This window comes from Hyaena hyaena, unplaced genomic scaffold (assembly GCF_003009895.1).
Source record: "Hyaena hyaena isolate Hyena2069 unplaced genomic scaffold, ASM300989v1 scaffold_167, whole genome shotgun sequence".
Lineage (NCBI taxonomy): Eukaryota > Metazoa > Chordata > Mammalia > Carnivora > Hyaenidae > Hyaena > Hyaena hyaena.
In genome coordinates this window covers 160,319-180,142 of record NW_024080798.1, presented here as the reverse complement: position 1 = coordinate 180,142, position 19,824 = coordinate 160,319, and the positions used below count along the sequence as shown (strand labels likewise).

The 19,824-nt window shown below is 46.1% G+C and overlaps 1 protein-coding gene across 3 annotated transcripts in view; it reads left to right on the top strand.

Annotated features, from left to right (window-relative positions):
- PRICKLE2 (prickle planar cell polarity protein 2) overlaps positions 1-14,077 on the top strand; it is a 331,485-nt gene extending 317,408 nt beyond the window's left edge. For all 3 annotated transcript variants that reach the window (XM_039240077.1, XM_039240076.1, XM_039240078.1), the window contains one exon: positions 8,058-14,077. In XM_039240077.1, the coding sequence (XP_039096008.1) occupies positions 8,058-8,932 (875 nt within the window). In that variant the 3' untranslated portion in view covers positions 8,933-14,077. The remainder of the gene's footprint in view (positions 1-8,057) is intronic.
- Positions 14,078-19,824: the final 5,747 nt, after the last annotated feature.

Genomic DNA, 19,824 nt, shown 5'->3' with positions numbered 1-19,824 from the left:
GCAGCGAGGGATTGTGAGTGTGTTCATCATCTTGCCCTCCCTTTCCTTCTCCTTCTCCATCTCTTTTCGTCGCCGCCCTAGTGCGTTCCCCCATCCTACTCTGTTCGAACATTCCGTGCCCTGTCACTAAGGAACATTTGGCGGTGGTTAAACTCCACTGCCCGGGTGATAGCTTCTCTCCAGCTGTTGCCAATTTGAAATTCTGAGTGTTGATGAAATCAATTGACTTCATTGGAAAAAGGACCCCAAGGGACCTGATCAAACTCACCCCCACACACTTAAATCAACTTGTACCTCAAAGACATTTCTCAGCATGCTCCGATAGACCATGTACAGCACATGACTTTGGGGATGCTTAGGCTGGATACAGCTTCACAGCACATTCGCCTCTTAAACCAGAGGTGACAAACTGTTTCTAGAATGGACCAGATGATAAATATTTTAGGCTTTGTGGGTCACACAGTCTGTCGTGATTACTCACTCCTGCCATTGTAGTGAGAAAGCAGCCCTAGACAGTATGCAAATGAATGGGTGTAGCTGCGTTCCAATAAAACTTTATTTACAGGGGCACCTGGGTGGCTCAGTCGGTTAAGCGTCCGACTTCAGCTCGGGTCATGATCTTTTGGTTTGTGGGTTCAAGCCCCACATCAGGCTCTGTGCTGACAGCTAGCTCAGTGTCTGCAGCCTGTTTCGGATTCTGTGTCTCCTCTCTCTGACCCTCCCCTGTTCACACTGTCTCTATTTCTCTCTCAAAAATAAATAAAACTTTTTTTAAAAAAAACTTTATTTAAAAAAAGAAGCAGTGAGCTGGATTTGGCCCATGGGCTCCAGGTTGCAAACCCCTATTCTAAACAATTCCTATTCATATCTCTGCTTCAGAAAAAAAATAGTCATATAGGGAAAACCTGACTGAAAGTCTGAGTCATAAATGTCTATAGGGCTAAGGTGAGTAGTTACTTTGATTGCACAGAACTGTAAAATGAAATGCATTATTTAAGTTGGCAGAAACAATGATGTCTTTCTATGCCAATTTCTTTGCGGGGGGGAAGGAAAAGGACTAGAAAGAGGAATAAATAAGGAATGGAAAGATGTACTAAAGGGCTACCCTTATCTTGAAGTCTGCATGGTCTTTTCTTTGGGCTTGAGCACGTTTCTTCTGCTCTCAGAATAAATGGAGAGATGGAACACCACAAAGATTGCCTTTTTCTTCCATCAGACCCAGGGCATTCTTTGGAGGTATTGATTTTTCTTGCTGTCACTGGCTTGTCTGAGGCCTTATATTTGAGGTGCGAGGATATTGCTCAGTCTGAAGCGCTGGCGTCACTTAGAGCATCCTGGCTGTAGCTTCGTCCTGACGGTTTAACCACAAGAGAATCACAGGCTCAATTCAACACAGACCGCTCCTTGTTGGGGCAAGGGCCATGGGTGCTGAGGGAAAACTGCAGCCCCTGGACGTTGCTGTAGCTCCAGGCCACACAGATCGCTGGGATCAGGATTGATTGAGGCCCTGTAGCACTTCTCACAAATCCTACATTATTTGGAAAGGAAAAGACCCTCTGTATTCATGAGGGAGAGAACGCTGGAGAGAATGACTTAACATCCATGCCCCATGTTGTCAGATGGGATTCTTCAGCCAGGCTCTCCAGAGTGTGTTGGGCCTCTGTGATCATCCCGGTGTCAAATGTGAGGTCAGACTCCAAGGGCTCCCTGGGGAATTTAGTTAGCGGTCTCTGCCTCCCGCACCATGCCTCGCCTGCAGGCATGCGCATGCAACGCACCAGGGCTCAGGTAGCCAAAAAGTAAAGTGGGTCTATTGCAGCAGGAGAGAGTGACATTTTGTACCTCCATTCGGTTGGAGTGTGTCTGTATGCAGTGATCTGACACTGAGTCTGCTGCTGCACAAACGGAAGAAAGAGTTGAATTTCATCCGTGTGGAGAAGCTGTCTGCGGCTGCTGTCAGGAGGCACAAATTATTTGATCAGCGGCTCATCTTCAGTAACCGCTGCTGTGTGGCCTGTGAGGGTCATCATCGTCCTTGGATTCATTCAGGCATATGATCACACCTGAAATTTGTCTACCTTAGCAGGTGGCTGAGTATAAAATTCTTGGGGCCTGCTGCCTTTCACTGGGGGGGGGGGGGGGGGGGGGGGGGGTTGGGGTCTTGCTTACTACTTTCTTCCAGCATATAGAATACCAGAATACGAGGTGGTGAGCCTGAGGGCTGGCAAACAGGAGTCCATTCCTGCTACCTTGGAGGTTATAGACTAGCCAAGGAGTTGAAGATCAAATACATATGACACATATTCCTACCATTGTGATGAGTCTTAACAAGGAAAAAGTACTTTTCTCCTCATCTAATGTCACTACAACTTCCAAATTCAGATGGTGTTGTTATACCCATTTTGCAGATGTGTCTCTAGAGGCTCAAAGGTTACCCCCACCTTCAAGTCATCCAGCCAGAAAGTGGCTCTCCAGTTCAGCTCGTAGAGCGGAAAAGAGCGTTTCTCGAGTTGAAGTGCGATCTGTATTGTCGTGGAGACATGTAGCCGGTGATTTAAACACATCTCGCGAGCTGGGATTAATAAGCCCAAACGTTTTTGTGCAGATCGAGGAGCTAATTATAAACCACACGGTCTTCAGCTTTAAAATTGGAGAACCCCACAGATGGTGGGCTGCCTGATGAAGCATCGCAGACAATGAGATTGACAGGTGTGACCGTGTGTTTCTGTTCCTGATGGTTGGCATCCCACCCATCTGAATTACAGTCAGCTGTTCTTTAAGTCCTGGCCCACTCCGGGCCAGGGAATAGCTACTTTTTCCTGGCGGACAGTATGAGGATTCATTGACCTTAATTCCACAAATACTGATGAGCACCAATGAGGCACACTCCTTGTTCTAGGGGAGTCCAGTGAACAGCGGTACACAATGCCTGCTCCCAGGGGACATCCATTTAACTGCAAACATGAGTGAACTTATGAAAATAAGGCAGGGTGGGAGCCTTAAAAGTCAAGGCTACAGAGTGACTGGTTGTTGGGGGGGTGGGGGGGACAACCTGCTCCTTTAGAAAGAGCAGTCAGGGTGGGTACCTCTCAAGAGATGACTTTTATGGGAGGCCCTTAATGATCAGAAGTCAGCAGTGCAGAGGGGAGAGTTTTCCAAAGGAGGCTGAAATGGGCTTGCTGCTAGGTGACTAAAGCCAAGGAAGCTGGGAAGAGAGTTTAGCAGGTGAACTGGAGAGACCCAAGGGCCTTGAGGTTTACCTAAGGACTCTGGATTTTGCCTATAATGAAATTAACCACAGAGCCACCCTGTTAAGAGGCAAGTACATGATGAGTGCTCATCTGTGGATGACATTGGCCATTCTGTTCATGTCCTGCATGCAGGAAGACTTCTGGAGGACAATCTGAGTTAATCAATATGAAGCTTTATTAATATATAAGTAAATGTATTAATAATGTCTACAGTGAGCAGGTAGCATTTCCAGTCCCATTCGCACATCTGTGGGAGAATCGCTTATGATTGGGATAAGTGATAGTAGGCTATGCGTTGAGCAAGGGGACCCTCCGGTACTTGGCAGAGTGTTCTTTTCTGAGGAGGGTCGAGGTGGTTAAGGTTATCCTGAGATTGCCCAGGACACAGAAGTACAACACGAGGGGGCGAGATCACCTCCCAGTGGTACTGAAACTGCCCTTCTTCACGTTAACCTGGAAACCAGGATCTGTTCACACACAGGCTGTCCTCAGAAATGCTTGACTTGGAGACTTAACAAAAGACAGGGTGGGGAAAACAGCTTGTTTGGGAATTTGTGGTATCTGCTAGCTTCTTGATGCCAACCCTGTTTCCATTCCAGCGTTTGAGGAGGAAGCCCAGCAACGATTGTTGTGCCCAGATGTGTGTAGCCTTTGTTTCTCCCTGTGATTGTGGAAGAATTTTTTCCTTCCCTACTGCATGGAGTTCATCTGCTCCGACGACTCATTCATCATCCTTGGTTGCTGTCCTGTCCTCTCCGCCTTCAGTTTGGGGCCGTTCTGGAAATGATTAGGCTGTTGTAAATCAGCTTTTATGAAGTGTGTGTCAGAGATAAGCAGCAGGGAAAACGGGAGTTAAAGAACTCCTCCCCTCTTGCTCTGACAATTACCTCAGTAATGGAATTAAAAAATATATATGACTAGAGAGTGTGATGGTTGACAGAATATGTTCTCTGCAGGCATATCCAGCATTTAAGCTTGGCCCTTTAATGCGAGCACTGTTTTATTTTTATGCCATTTTATTGGGGTATAACTTAAGATAAAGCAAACCGAATATTAAAACCACACTTCAAGGAACTTTTCTGTGTGTACCCTTTTATAACCACCGCCCAGATCTAGACAGAGAACATCTCCAGCATCCTCCAAGTTTCCCTTATGTCCCTCCCCTCTGTCCTGATCTCTGCCATCATAGACCACCCCGGGCTGCTCTTGAACTTCATATAAAGGGGATCACACAGCACGTACTCTTTTGTCTACCAGCATTTTCTATGCAACATTCATCACTGTTGCTGGGTGTAGTCATTCTCAGTCTTGTGTGGGATTCCGTCAGATCGTGGCTTCTCAGTTGTGCCATTACTGACATCTGGAGCTGGTTAATTTTTGGTTGTGGGGACTGTCCTGTGTGTGCATCGTAGGATGTTTAGCAACATCTCTCTGATCTCTGCCCACTAGATGCCAATAGCGTACAGCACCCACTCCCCACCCCATCCCACCCCCAGCACCAGGAATTTCCTTGGGCATTGAAAACCATTGCATCGTATACTACACCTTCCAGGAGATATTTTTTTAATGTTTATTTTCGACAGAGACAGAGCATGAGTAGGGGAGGGGCAGAGAGAGAGAGAAAGGGAGACACAGATTTGAAGGAGACTCCACACTCTGAGTTGTCAGCACAGAGCCTGACACGGGCTCGAACTCACAAAGATCACGACCTGAGCCAAAGTCAGACGCTTAACCGACTCAGCCATGCAGGCGCCCTGGGAGATTTTTTATTTAGCAATAAATTCCAGAAATGAAACAGACAATAACCAGAATGTACTCTTTACCTAGATTCACATATGACTATGTTATGAATATGATTAACAATTTACCCTTTTCATTTTATCATTGCTTCTCTCTTGCTCACACACACACACACACACACACTTTATTTCTGAACTATTTGAGAGGAAATTGCATCCACCTCAGCCATTTACTACCATATACTTCCATGTGTATTTCCCAAGAGCAGGGTCTTCTCCAACATTATCACAATTATCGCCTTTACCAAAATTACCACAGCAAAGTTAGCATATTTATTAATTGCCCGTGTCCCAATTTTTGTCACTGTTTTCCACAGTTACCCTTTATAACATTCTCACTACAGAATAGAGTCTGGCCCAAGATCATGTATTCTGTACCATTGCCTTGGTCCCTTAGTGTTCTTCAGTGTAGAATATTCCTTCAGACTTTAATGATACTGATAAAAAACACAGTTTAAGAAAATCCATTTTTTTCTTAATAGAATTTCCCTCATTTGGGAGTTTCTGTAATGCTTACTTCTGAATACATTCAGTATCTTCCTGGCTGGAACACTGCATGAGGGGTACTGTGGACTTCTTAGGACATACACTGGGTGACACATAATACCCAGCTCCCCCTCATCGGTGAGGTCAAGTTTGATCTGGTCCAAGTGCTCTCTGATTTCTCCATTGTGTGGCTACTAAATTTTCCCTTACGCTTAATACGTACATGGAAAAACACTCAACACCAGGCACATACCCTGCTTCCCCCATTACATTTTACCCCCTAACTTGAGTGTGGTTTGACTCTCACGCAAAAATCTCTCATTATCTACAAAATGATGGTCTTCCAAGTTACGCACCCCTTTCTCTGTGCACTCAGTGTGCTCAGCATTCTACTGCAGACAAGAGCCCACCCTTCTCCCCCATTTATTGATTGATGAGTGTATCTCTTATCACTATGGACTCGTGATTTCCTCTTTCTTCAGTGGTTGATGAATCACTACTGTTTTAAACGATTTGATCCTCAGATTGGTCAGCTTTAACCAATTAGTGGGGGCCCCTTGATATTGTGCCTGGTGTTCCTCTGGCAAAGCTCCATCATTTTTCAGGGCACCTGGATGGGCTCAGTCAGTTATGTATCTGATTCTTGGTTTTGGCTCAGGTCACGATCTCATGGTTTTGTGAGTTCGAGACCCACATCAGGCTCTGTGCTGACAGCCCCTCCCTGCCCTTCCCCCACTCATGCTGTCTCTGTCTCTCTCCAAATAAGTAAACTTGAAAAAAATAGACACCTCCATCATTTTTCATTTGTAACACTTCCTTTCTAGCATAACAAGATGTTCGAGGCTCATACCTTCCCTTCTCCTGTCCTGGAATCAGCCATGTCTCCAGAGTCCTATTTCCTTTTCAGGGAGAATGGTAGAAAATACCACAATTTATTTATCCCTTTTTCTGTTAATTGACATCTGAGTTGTTTCTAGTTCTAGGCTATTTATAAAGTATTTTCTGAATACACCTATACATTTTCTGGGACCTATAAACTGATTTCTGTTAGGTATATAATCAAGAGAAGCAATGGAAAGCCCTATAATCTCCACTCTGTACGCTCAACAGAAGCAACATCTAAGTCCACACACACATGGACACAGATATTCAAAGCCGCTTTGTTGATAATTCGCGTATGTTTATGCGTGTGTATTTAGCTTAAATAGATATTGCCAAGTAGTTTTTCAAAGTGTTCATACCATTAGTTTTGTCAGGGACGTGAAGGTTGTTGGCCTCAGCAGGTCGGGAAGAATAATCCGTGGCAAGCATCATAATAGGCCATTACAGTCCACTGACATGTTTTCCAGCAATAGCAGAACTGCTCACCTTCCAACAGATAATGAGTGGAAATTGGGGAGATTTTACCACCTGGTCTGTTCTTCAGCTCCTCTGTAGAGAGTGCTGTGTTAGGGTGGGCACGATGGAGGTTACTCAAGTCAAGAATCTCCCACTACCTGCAAAATGGTTTTTATCTCAGCGGTGCCAACGACGGCACTTAGGAACTGCAGGGCCATTGCTAGGGGCACCTGCTGTTTTCGCAAACATTAGGGTCACGGCGTTGTTTTAAAAGTGCCTCCCCAGGGGAAGAAGGGGTGTCCCAGGGTCGTGCTCATATCTTCTGCCTGTTAGGGGCCCATTTCAAACCCTGGAACAGTCATTCACGAAACCGGCTGAGAGAGTAACTATCCCTCTGCGTACACCCAGGGAGTCACTTAGTGTTCCGGACATTTGAGATATGGGGTTTAGGCACTTTGGGGCACAGTGGAAGCTGCGGGAGGCTAACAGGAAAAGTTAGTTGGTCTGGTATGGGGGGTCTAGATTTGAGGCTCCCTGTCAGTAGGAACTGTTTGGACATGGCCCAGTCTCTGCAGCTGAAATACCTGTCCTGTGTATTTATAGCACAGCATTAGAGCAAAGAGGTACCTGAAGCACTTTGTAAAATGAATTTTTTTTTTTATGTCTTTATTTTACTTTGAGAGAGGGACAGGATGTGAGCAGGGGAGGGGCAGGGAGAGAGGGAGATACAGAATCGGAAGCAGGTTCCAGGCTCTGAGCTGTCAGCACAGAGCCAGAGGCGGGGCTCAGCCTCACAAACTGTGAGATCGTGACCTGAGCCCAAATCGGATGCTTAACCGACTGAGCCACCCAGGCGCCCCTTAAGTGAAATCCTAAGCACAGGAAGCATCTCGCGTAAGATACACCGTGGACTTTTAGTAACTTCGAGAAGTCTTTGTAGGAATTAGTAACTAGGAAAATGCAGCTCTGTGGATGCGTGTTCACCAGGCGCCCTCTCTGGGTGCCACTACCGCACTGTGGAATGGAGAATGCCCTCCCTCCGCTTTCCAAGAGCTCTTGTGCCGCGTCCAACTCCCTAGCCGCCTGCAGCGATCCCGGGTAGGTGATGGTTCAGACGCACCGACCGCACTTTCGTATTAACCTCATGGTCCTCTCTTCTCTCTTCCCCACCCCCCACCGCCAGGCCTGTCCGCAGATGGTGGCGCCAAGCGCCAGGAGCACCTGTCCCGGTTTTCCATGCCTGACCTCAGCAAAGACTCCGGAATGAACGTCTCCGAGAAGCTGAGCAACATGGGCACGCTGAACTCGTCCATGCAGTTCCGGAGCGCAGAGTCGGTCCGCAGCCTGCTCTCCGCGCAGCAGTACCAGGAGATGGAGGGCAACCTCCACCAGCTCGGCAACCCCATCGGGTACAGAGACCTGCAGTCCCACGGGAGGATGCATCAGAGCTTTGATTTCGACGGAGGGATGGCGGGCGGCAAGCTGCCGGGGCAGGACGGCATGCGCATCCAGCCCATGAGCGAGCGCACGCGGCGGAGAAGCGCCTCCCGGGATGACCACCGCCGCTTCCGCCCTCACCGCTCCCGGCGCTCCCGGCGCTCCCGCTCCGACAACGCGCTGCACCTGGCCAGCGAGCGCGAGGCCATCTCCCGGTTAAAAGAAAGGCCCCCCCTCAGAGCCAGGGAGGACTACGACCAGTTCATGCGTCAGCGGAGCTTTCAGGAGAACCTGGGCCATGGGTCCCGCCGGGACCTATACGGCCAGTGCCCCAGAACGGTGTCGGACCTGGCTCTGCAGAACGCCTTCGGGGAGCGCTGGGGACCCTACTTCACCGAGTACGACTGGTGTTCCACCTGCTCCTCCTCTTCGGAGTCTGACAACGAGGGCTATTTCCTAGGAGAACCCATCCCCCAGCCCGCCCGCCTGCGGTACGTCACGAGCGATGAGCTGTTGCACAAATACAGCAATTACGGCCTCCCCAAGTCTTCCACGTTAGGGGGCAGGGGACAGTTGCACAGCAGGAAAAGACAGAAGAGCAAAAATTGTATCATTTCTTAATACGATTGGGGTGAGGGGATGGGGGAAGATGGGAGCTCAGAATGTAAATTCGGAAACTTGCACTGTTTTGAATTTTAAAGCGCTTTTGGGGGGTGGTTGCTGGAGAAGAGGTTAAGTGCTGGCAGTCGATGGAGGCGAGGGTATAGACGGACTCAATAGGTAGTCACAGTTCTCGGCATGTTGAATATTATTTGCACATTTCACTTTGGAAACGGTCTATCTAGACTCTGTGGAGGCCAGAGTTGGTCACCTCCTTCCCGTCAGTCTGTGTTGAGTCGCCTTTCGCAAGATGGCAACTTGTTCCCTGCTCGCTTTTATCCTCTCTGGCTCTCTTCCTTCTAGGTCCCTTTTTCCAGTAAGTCATTTGTTTATTAGCCAGGCCCCAAGACTAAGTTATTTACACGTCCATTGTAAATGCAATGTAAATGAGAGTTCTGATAAAATATTTTTGTATTTTGTAATATCAAAGGAATTTCTATATCGTAGGACTCCGTGACGACTTGCATGCACACCCAGCATCGTCTTTGAGTAGTATATAGAGATGGTCCAGGACCACCTTTTTTTTTTCTTTTTTCTATAAAAATTTGTTACATGTCCGTGAGACCTTTTTCAAAGGAGTTTATTCAATTTGGCTTTCTGTGGCTTAAAAAAAAATAATTACCTATAACACCCTAAGTATTTTATGCTCCATTCCGTCTTCAGGAGAGCATCCTTCAGTCTGCTCCCACCCTCGGTAGAATTTATTTCTCTACAAAGTGATAGTCATTTTTATTAAAATTGCAAACGTAACTTTTGCCAATTAGAGAAACCAACCAGTGTCAGTGAAGTCCCGTGAGAAACGCCATCCCTTCTGGGAACACTGAAGTTGCTTACTATTGCTCTGTCCCTTGGGACAGTGAAAGTGACCGTGAGTGGTGCTGTTGTGTGATGTCAGCATGACGTTGTTTTGAATGTGGCATTATTTTCTGGTGCTCATGTTTCCTCGATTATATTACCTGCTTTCCTTTCCCAAGGCAGTCGAAACGGCTGCCTAAGCCTGACAACCGGTTGTCCTCAGTGCAAACTTAAGCATTAGACATTTAGGGGCAGAAGGGTTCCGAGGGGCTCTGGGAGTGACGGGGTATTGTCGATCGTATGTCACGCGTGGAGAAGGAACAAGACACTTTGAAAGCAGAAAGCGGGTCAAGGGTAGAGACTGAAGGTATACGAAGGAAGTCAGAGCAAAGAACTTCTGAAAAGGAAGTAGAGTAGCCGTGACCACTCCCTTGAATAACTCCCCCATTGCTTGCGGAAAGAATTCAGTCTAATGCACCCCGTAACCAGAGCATCTGGGTTCCCCGGGAAAGGGAGCTGCACAGGAGATTTCAGGGTAATGGCCTTGAAAAACAACCATTGTTGAGAAGGGGATTTCCATTTTGAACTTTGGGGACTGTTGGTCAGACAGACAATGGGCTCAAAAGTGAGTTTGCTTAAAGAAGACATTTAACGGTTGTGTTGTTTATAGTGAAATAAAACCTCCTACCTTGCTTCGGTTCACAATGAAGCGCTTGCTTTTTGTTCCATTCTCCTCCTCCCTTTAATGGATTGTGGCGGTTGAAGTCCATTGGAGGACCCACCTTTAGTGAGATGTACTGTTGATGTAGTACATGGCGTATCTCAGTGGCCATCTGCCATGGTGAGGTGAGCATGGTCTCTTTTCAGTATAGTAGTTAATATTTTCTAGTATTTTTTTATGGAGAGAATGTGAAAAGTGGCTTTTCAGACGCCATCCCAAATGGGTCTGGGGACTAGAAGGCTATAAAGGATGTGGAAATGGCACTCCATTCAGGATGTATACAAATAATTTGCTTTTCAGGTATTAATATGACATTTGTCATTGTCACTGATTTAAAAAAAAAACAATGCAAATGTTGGTTGTGGCTGTTTTCCGCATGCTATCTTCATATCTAAATGCTTCATTAATTATCCAAGCCTCCGGAGAATTAACTCTATTACGTTTGTATAGTAAGTTTGTAAACTGCTTGGCAAAACTGATTAAGAAATAACGTGCAGCACCATGCTACTGAAGTGGCCGGTTTCTGGCAGAAATCGGGTGAGTCCAATTTGGAGTTTTGAGTTCCTCGATTGACGAGAATAAAAAGGCATTTTGGAAAACGAAAAGAGAGACAAAAGTAGATCGCTTAACGTAGCAAACAGCTGAAAAATAATGTCCGTCCTCTGTGGCCTGGGATCCAATGAAAGGAATTCTCCTGGTAAAAGCTGCTTTCTAACTCCATCCTTTTCAGAGTACCTCTTACTTTCCCCAGATGAGGCTTTAGCCAACTTCCGCAGAAAGAAGATGGTAGCCAGGAATCGACACATAACCACATCCCAAGAAGGGATGGGAGGAATAAGGGACTTCAGGTCTAGCGGTGCAGGGAGCATCCTGCCGAACTGGCCGGAGCTTGAGATATAGTGAGAGGCAAGCCTCAGGGTCACACTGTGTGTAAACAAGATCACCTCCATGTGCTCCATCACTGCTCCCCGCCCCACACGCGGCCAAGCGCCTTCCAGAGAATGCCCATGAGGCCGGTTAAATCGTCACAGAGATGACGGGACCGCCAAGTGAATGCCCTGGGGAGAGCAGGACGTCCTTGTATGAGGAATCCCACCCGCTCGTGATAACTGAAACATAACGTCGCAGAATCCTCATCCCAAACGCTTACTGCATTCTTTTCTGAGGCAAGAACTTGGGGTCCTTACCGGATCCCTCCATCATAACCATGAGCTCTTCTTGGTCAAGTTTTGCCTGTGAGTGGGGCTTGCACTCACCTCTTCCTAGATCATCATGTTATCCTCTGTAGACTGTTCTAGGAGAGTCATCTCTCTTTTCCTAGTTTCCTCTCTCCTCTAATGCCTTGGGTTGGCTTGTTTTTTCTACCTCTCTTCATATTGATCTTCTTGTCTTTTGGTCAACACCACAAGTTTGGAGTCGAATTCATTTCTTATCGCTGCTCAATTCTGTGGCAGCAGAACTGGCTCTTTCCCAGGAAGAAGTAGCCTTTGACAGTTTGCTGAATGGCCCTGCCAATACATACAACCCTTGATACCGCGAACAGGTTTCTTAGCAGGCTGGTGGCATCGAGTGTGGCATTCAGGTACCCCCTTCCTTCTGTCGTTTAGTTCTGGGATCTCTACCAAGCGTGAAGGTGAATGAGGTGAGGGGAAATCAGACCCATGCTTCCTGGTCTTGCGCAGGTTCGAGGCAGGTAGAATTCCTAGCGCTGGTTGGTTGATGCCTTCATTCCACATTCACCTTCTCATTTCTAGTCGTTCTTTTGTGCCCTCAGCCAGCCCAGTGAAAAGGCAATTTTGTATTTCCAGTAGGAGACCAGAAGACAAGTCCTCCCCATCTTCTTTTCCCATTCCATGGGATCTTCTCACACTGCAACAAATCATATTTCCTTTCCCTCCTGCAGTGATTTTCTGCTTCTTGGGTGCCTCTTGCCATTGCCGAGCTCAAGTGCAGCCGGTGACGACATATAGGTAGCACACACTGTGCCTGGGCAGGTGTAATTGATGTGTCCCTATATGCTTTCCCAGAAAGCATGGATACAGCCTCGGAAATCATTGTGACACTCCAAACAGCCACAATCAGTCGATCAGAACTGAGGTCATTTGATAACAAATCTGATCTGCGGAGCGATTTTTATTTGTCTTTCCGTCTATCACCAATGGCCCCCAAACAGTACACCAGCCATTTAGGAAGCATCGTTCCTAAGTCGCTGCAGATGCTGAAAGTGGAGGCTGACTTCTTTAAGCAAAACAAAGACAAGTCTCTTTGGCCTCCTTTTCCATTGCCGTGTTCGTGGCCAATTATTACAGGCAGACTTCTGTTCATCCTCTTGCCGAGGTCAGATAAGAGAGGCCATCTCATTCTTTGTCTAATCCCACCTTCTAACAAGAAATAACACAAGCATTTCAATTCCAAGGAGAAGTGCTCTTTGCATATCTCTATCTAACAGAAACCAGATGCCGACGCCTAAGAAGGAGGATCTATCTATGACAAAGGAAAGGGGAAAAATGAAACCGGTTATCTGGCTGTTTCAAGCCAGAAGAGTTGCTGTTAGCAACTGTTTAGCACCTTCAGGGCTTTGAAAGGGGTGCTACGGACAGCCTTCCGGCTGCAGGGCTCAGCTAAGCCTCCTCTCCTGATTTGGAAGGCACTTTCAGATTGCCACCTTCTGAGGTACGTCTCTGGCACCAGGGAGGTTGAAATGAGAGCTTTGCCTCGCCTCCAGTGCTGGTCCCTTGGGGGCCTCAGGAGACACCAGAGCCGGTTAGTCTGACCACTTGGAAGCAGTCGTCAAGGTTAGGACCAAGAAACGATTGGATTCCTTTTTCATTTTCTCATAATAGTAGCCCAGTCGACACAAGACTGCCATAAACCATGACTCACCGTTGGGAGCTATAGTCTTTTATAAGCTTACTTCCTGCTGACAAAACTAGCTTTCCCCAAGGGAAATTAAAAAAAGGAGGGAGGAAAGGCATGTAACGTCGGAAAACATTTCTGGAGATTTAGGATAGAAAAAAATTGCTCTATCCTGAGACTTTCCAAGACATCCCTTCACCCTACAGGGCACGTGGCCATTCACATTCGATAGGTCACACTGACCTACCTTTTGAAAATTTTTTGAAGAGAGTTACCCGCTGGTAAGGTCTGTGCTCCAGCCTCTCTAGTTGATATCCATGTGTTCCCACCAAGCATTTTGGTGACATCATGGACCCCGACTTGACATTCTAAGGTCTACAAGTCCTTCATTTTCCTTGGCAAATTAGGACTTTGACAGTTTTCCTTCTCCTAAACATTCTTTCCTGTACGGGATTGCATTGCCCATCTTCTGCTTTAACTCCACGTGCATAAACAAAACCTCAGAGGGTCTGAGAAGGTGAGGCAGGCCAGACTCCGTGTTGTGTGTCGAATGTCAAGGTATTTGTTAAGAAGGCCTGCAGCAGGCCTTTGGTGTGGGCTCTCCCAGAGACTGTTGTGAACGCTTTGCTTGAGATCCGTGCCCTGTAAAATGGATATGTTTTACTGATGTCTGTAATACATTTGTAAACTTCCAATAAAATTTGAATAAAAGAAATGTTGCCATTCTTCTCAGTTTTCCTGCCCTCTCCAGGTTTTTTTTGAAATCTCTGCCTTGGAGTGTTTCATCAAAGAAGACAGAGGCTGCACGTGACGGGGTAAGATTTACTGTGGACGATGAACCTGATAGTGTAAATCGGGATTTTTCAACCTCAGCGCTATCGGCAGTTAGGGTCGGCTCGTTCTTTGTGGCGGAGGACTGACCTGGGCCTTGTAGGATGTTTAGCAACATCACTGACCTCTCTACGCTCTAAATGCCAGTGGTACCCCCCTGCCCCCGTTCCAAGTTGTGACAACAAAAAGAATCTCTCCATGCATCACATCCATAGGGTGGCAGCTATCAAAAAAATAAACAAACAGGTGTGGGTGAGGATGTGAGGAAATTGGAAGCCTTGCACACTGTGGGTGAGAAAGCAAGATGGTGCATCCTCTGTAGAGAACAGTACAGCAGCTTCTCAAAAATTTAACCGTACAACTACCGTATGACCCAGGAATCCTACTTGTGGGCTGATACCCAAAAGAATTAAAAGCATGGCCTCAGAAAGATAGGAGCGCCCCCGTGTTCATAGCGGCGTTATCCTCAATAGCTTAAAGGTGGAAGTGACCCAAATGTCCATCAGTGGATAAATGGATGAATGAGATGTGGTGTAGACATTCAGGGCCATGTCATTCAGTCTTTAAAAGAAGACAATCCTGTCACACACTACAACATAAATGAACCTAGAGGAAACCCTCTGAAGTGAAATAAACCAGTCACAAAAAGACAATTCCTAATTCTACCGACATGAGTCACCTAGGGTAGTCAGATTCATAGAGATGAAAAACAGAATGGGGGTTTCCAAGGGGCTTAGGAGAGGGGAGAATTGGAAGTTATTTAATGGATAGAGAGTTTCAGTTTTTCAAGGTGAAAAACCTGGCAATTTTTTGCACAACAATGTAAATGCACTTAATAGTACTGAACTCTGCACTTCAAAATGGTAAATTGTATCTTACCCTTTTTTACCACGATTAAAAAATATCTCCACACATTGCTGAATGTCTCTTGCAGACAAAATCACTCCTGGGTGAGAACCACCAGTTTATTATTTTTTTAAATGTTTATTTGTTTTGAGAGAGAACACAAGCTGGGGGAAAGGCAGAGAGAGAGGAGAGAGAGAAGCTCAAGTAGGCTCCATGTTCTCAGCACAGAGCCCGACACAGGACTCTATCCCACGCACCGTAAGATCATGACCTGAGCCGAAGTTGGATACTCAACCAGCTGAGTCACCCAGGCGCACCAAGAACCACCAATTTGGGGGCACCTGGGTGGCTCAGTTGGTAAAGTGTCCGACTTCGGCTCAGATCATGATCTCATGGTTAGTGGGTTCGAGCCCTGTGTCGGGCTCTGTGCTGACAGCTAGCTCAGAGCCTGGAGCCTGTATGTGGATTCTGTGTCTCCCTCTCTCTCTGACCCTCCCCTGCTCATTCTGTCTCTATCTCTCTCTCAAAAATAAATAAAACATTAAAAAAAGAGAGAAAATAACCACCACTTTAAATGCTTTGCTTTCTTAGCATCTCTGTTCCTTAAAGATTGTAGAAACTGACTCCTACACAAGCCACACAGTTAATTTTCTGTTATTAGCAGGAATTGAAAACAACAAATGATCCCAAAATATTTGTATTAGCTTTTAGGCAAATAAGTGTGTCATCTAGAGAATTCTGTTCATGAGTACGTTACAGTTAGGGTGGCATTGATATTGTCTAGGAGCTGGGACCAACGTAGTATGTAAATCACATTTTCCCGTGTCTGATCCATGATGGCTGGGCTTTGATGGAAACTGTGATAACATTCTTTCAACAAATATTTATTGAGAACCTGCTCTATGCTGGGCACTGTGCTAGGTGCTTGGAATACAGGATTGGACAAACAAAACTTTACCCTACAGGAGCTTACAAACTCAACTTTCCACCAGGCATGAAATCTGAAATAGCAAATACTGTCATCCACCCTACCCATGGGGACGTGGCAGTTCCAGACGAGACTTCCTTCATTCTAAGGCCTTCTGAGAGATCTTTGAATGAAGACTTGAGTGTTGTTAGAAATGACAGTTACTTTGCTTGTTCTGCTCACAGACCTTCCTGGGGACCATGACCCTCAGGCAGCCATGGTTTTACTATATGACGCCCCTCTTCCTCCTCTACAACCAAAATGATTGGAGTCACGAATGGCACTTAGCCAGCAATCTATAAGTGATGTAATGCAGCCTGGTAAACTGGACCAGATTCCCTCTCCCAAGAATATAAACTAAGGGAACCTGAGGGACTGAGGCAGTTGGCAGTGCAGGATGAAGCCCGGTGGATGAATGGGAGGGCACCCAGGACGCACAGGCGTCAGGGGAGGATGAAGGATGAGGGAGCAGAAGCTCAGGCTGAGAGCAGGATGGAGAACACAGATGCATGTGAGCCCAGGGAGATCAGACGTGACCCACAGGAGCTGGTCCCCTGGACTTCCTCGCCTCTGAACACATTACAGTTCCTGCCCTGGAAGTACACCTAGGATCACCACACGATTTAGGTGCTTCGCACACCCCGTCCCCATGGTGCTTCTGTATCATTACATTATGCGCTTTGATCAACTCTTATTTGCCCTCAAGTGTTCTTTGCAATCCTAAGTAAAGCATCGAAAGATGGGGGCGCCGACTTCAGCTCAGGTCATGGGCTCCTGGTTCGTGAGTTCGAGCTCTGTGTCAGGGTCTGTGCTAACAGTGCGGAGCCTGCTTGGGATTCTCTCTTGTTCCCTCTCTCTCTGCCCCTCCACCCTTCACACCTTCACTCTCTCTCACTCCCTCAGAATAAGTAAATTTAAAAAAAAAAGTACATGAAGGACGAATCCTGAATGGCAGTTTCCACACCTTTTGTTTTGTTCCCCTTTAGCAGTTTAATGCCATTTCTGCCACTTGTGAGTTGTGTCATCTCAGAAAATGTGCATGTCTGCTTTGAGCCTCAGTTTTTATCTAGCTAATGGGAGAGTAATAGAGATGTGTGGGTTTACAGGAATAATGCATGTCAATCTCTTAGTGCTGCATCTGCCACTAATAAGAGCTCAAAACATTATATGTTGCTGGCATTACTATCCATCATCATTATCAACTAAAAGAGAAAGAGGAGAAAGTAGATACCATTAGTGTCTGGGCCTCCTTTATTTTTTTTTAATGAAGCATTACACAGGAGTTAGAGACATCCCAGGAAGGCCAGCATCTTTACCATATTTAAGTGCCCACAGTTTATTAAATGAAGCAAATCTCCTGGTCCTACTCATAGACGTTCTGTCTGGTTCAGTGGATCTGGGGTCAAACCTGGAATCTGCTTTTTTAATAAGGTCTTCCAAATCATTCCAGTCGAGCAGGGTTAAGGACCACACATCATGAATCTCTGCCTTAGCTTGTGTTTGTCTGTTTTCTTCCAAAACAAACAAAAAAACATGTCTGCCAGTCCCACACACTCCAGGAGAATCTGATATCAATCCCACTGGTCAGGATGGAAAGATCTGAGCCTGGGGCTTATAATACAATTTTGGAGGAGCTGAGATATGTTCAATTTTTTTCCCAGGAGTGACAGTCTTCACAAATAGAAGTGTAGTTTAACCGACTTTAATATTTCTAATATATATATGTCAGAAACATTATATATATATATATATATATATATATATCATGACCGCATTATATCATGACTGCATTGAAGAGGGTGATCTTACAGTGAAATCCAGTCTAATAGTTAAGTTTGGATCTGAGAATTGCTACTCTTGGCTCATAGCCAATGGCTTTCATGCATCAAAACTAACCTAGGTAGATTATTTAAATCCAGAGTTCCTGGTCCCATCCCTAGAAAGTCTGATTCAGCAGGTTTCTAACAGGACTAAGAAAACTGCATTTTTTCATAAGCATTCAGGGATCTGAGAGCACCCTTAGGAGAAAGTACTCTGAGCCTCTCTCACCGTGGGAAACCCATCCCCCAAGATCCCTTTGTGCTGCATTCAGTCCAGCTGTGTTACAAAGCTTCACCCTGGAAGAGTCTTCCTCTCAGATATTCATCTCCTGTCAGTGTAGACACTGGATTACTTTTGGCCTCCAATGAGAAACAGCAGCCCCTTTGGAAAACCAATGCCAGTGTAACTTCTAAATACAACTAATTTTGTCTGAGAGAGATGTCCAGACTAGATCCCCAGAATGAAGGCTTCTGGGAATATGCAATCGATAAATAAGCAAAAACAAGCGCAGGCTGAAGTTGAGAGGGAAATGGTCAAACCGTTAAATGATACAATCATACCCAGCGGGAGAGGAGAGGATTTAAGAGCTTTCTCAGCAAAATGCTGGCAGAAGCTTGTCCCCCTGCTAGGTTGGTGAGTCTAGAGGTAAGACAGATCATCAGGGTTGATGGACAGCTTTGTGCCATTAATAAACAACAGGTTAGCAAAGAGATAGACCGGAAGTATCAGAAAGTAAACACAACAAATTGAGGAATTGGGGCCGTAAAAGGCAGCTGTCTTTGGCTGGGTTCTTTGGATTTCAATTGGGTCAAAAGTTACTTCCAAGTAACTTGAGCAAAAAGGAAACAGAAAGATAACTTATTTGCAGGATATCATGTGTCTTATAAGAACCTAAGGACAGCCCCTTTGTGAGAGCCTGGAACCCGGAAGAGGAAGGCCACCAAGAGCTCAAAAGGATTCTACCCCAATTTTTGAATCTGTTTCTCTCCAATTGTCTGCTTGGTCTTCTGCCTTTGCTTTTGCAGGTTTGGGGACCTCGTGGACATCTGTGGTTCCCCACAGCTCCTGAGTTGGCCATCCCCCACATTTAACCCCTTGTTCTCAGGAAAAACAAACAAACAAAAAACTCTGGTTAGCCCAACTTGGCCCAGGTACTCCCCTTCCTGTTGGAGGTAAGGAGGTGACTCCTCATACTAGACCACTGGCAGAGTGCTAATCTTTGCAGGTGAGGAAACAGCTTTCAGACAGAGAGAGTCCTGGGCTGAGCAGACACCCCAAAATGTATCTCCTATATGAACGATCCGAGTAACACCCCAAGGGAAGAATCAGGACTGTTAGCTGTTGGATGTATTTCTAAATAGTCATTTGTGCTCTACTTATCGATTTGGAGGTACCTCTCAAGGGAAAGTTTCTCCAGCCCTCAAGCCCCACAACTCCAGTGGATCCAGTTGCAGGCAAGTATTGCATTCAAAGAAACACAATCCAGGAACGAAAAAGTATTATAAATCTATACTTGGTCTATCAAATCTATACTGTCTCTCAAGGAAACACCAGAGGAAAAGGTGAATTCTTTTTTTTAAGTTTATTTATTTATTTTGAGAGAGATTGTGAGTGGGCGAGGGGCAGAGAGAGAGGGAGAGAGAGACTCCCAAGCAGGTTCCACACTGTCAGCGCCGAGCTCAACGTGGGGCTCAGACTCACACAGTGTGAGATCATGACCTGAGCTGAAATCAGGAGTTGGATGCTTAACTGACTGAACCACCCAGGCGCCCCGGAAAAGGTGAATTCTTAATGCATGGCAAGTATCTTCAAATTCTCTCTCTTCATAGGTGCTCTCCCACTCTCCTGCCCATGGTTTTCATGAGGCCTAACATACAATAGAGGCTCAAAGACTATTTTGAAGGGACGTCAAAAGGAAGATTCCTAAAAATCTTGGGTCAGTAAATTAAAAGCACCAAGGGGGATCATGGACTGAGTCTTACACACCCTGGAGTGTTCAGGTTTCCTGTGATACCC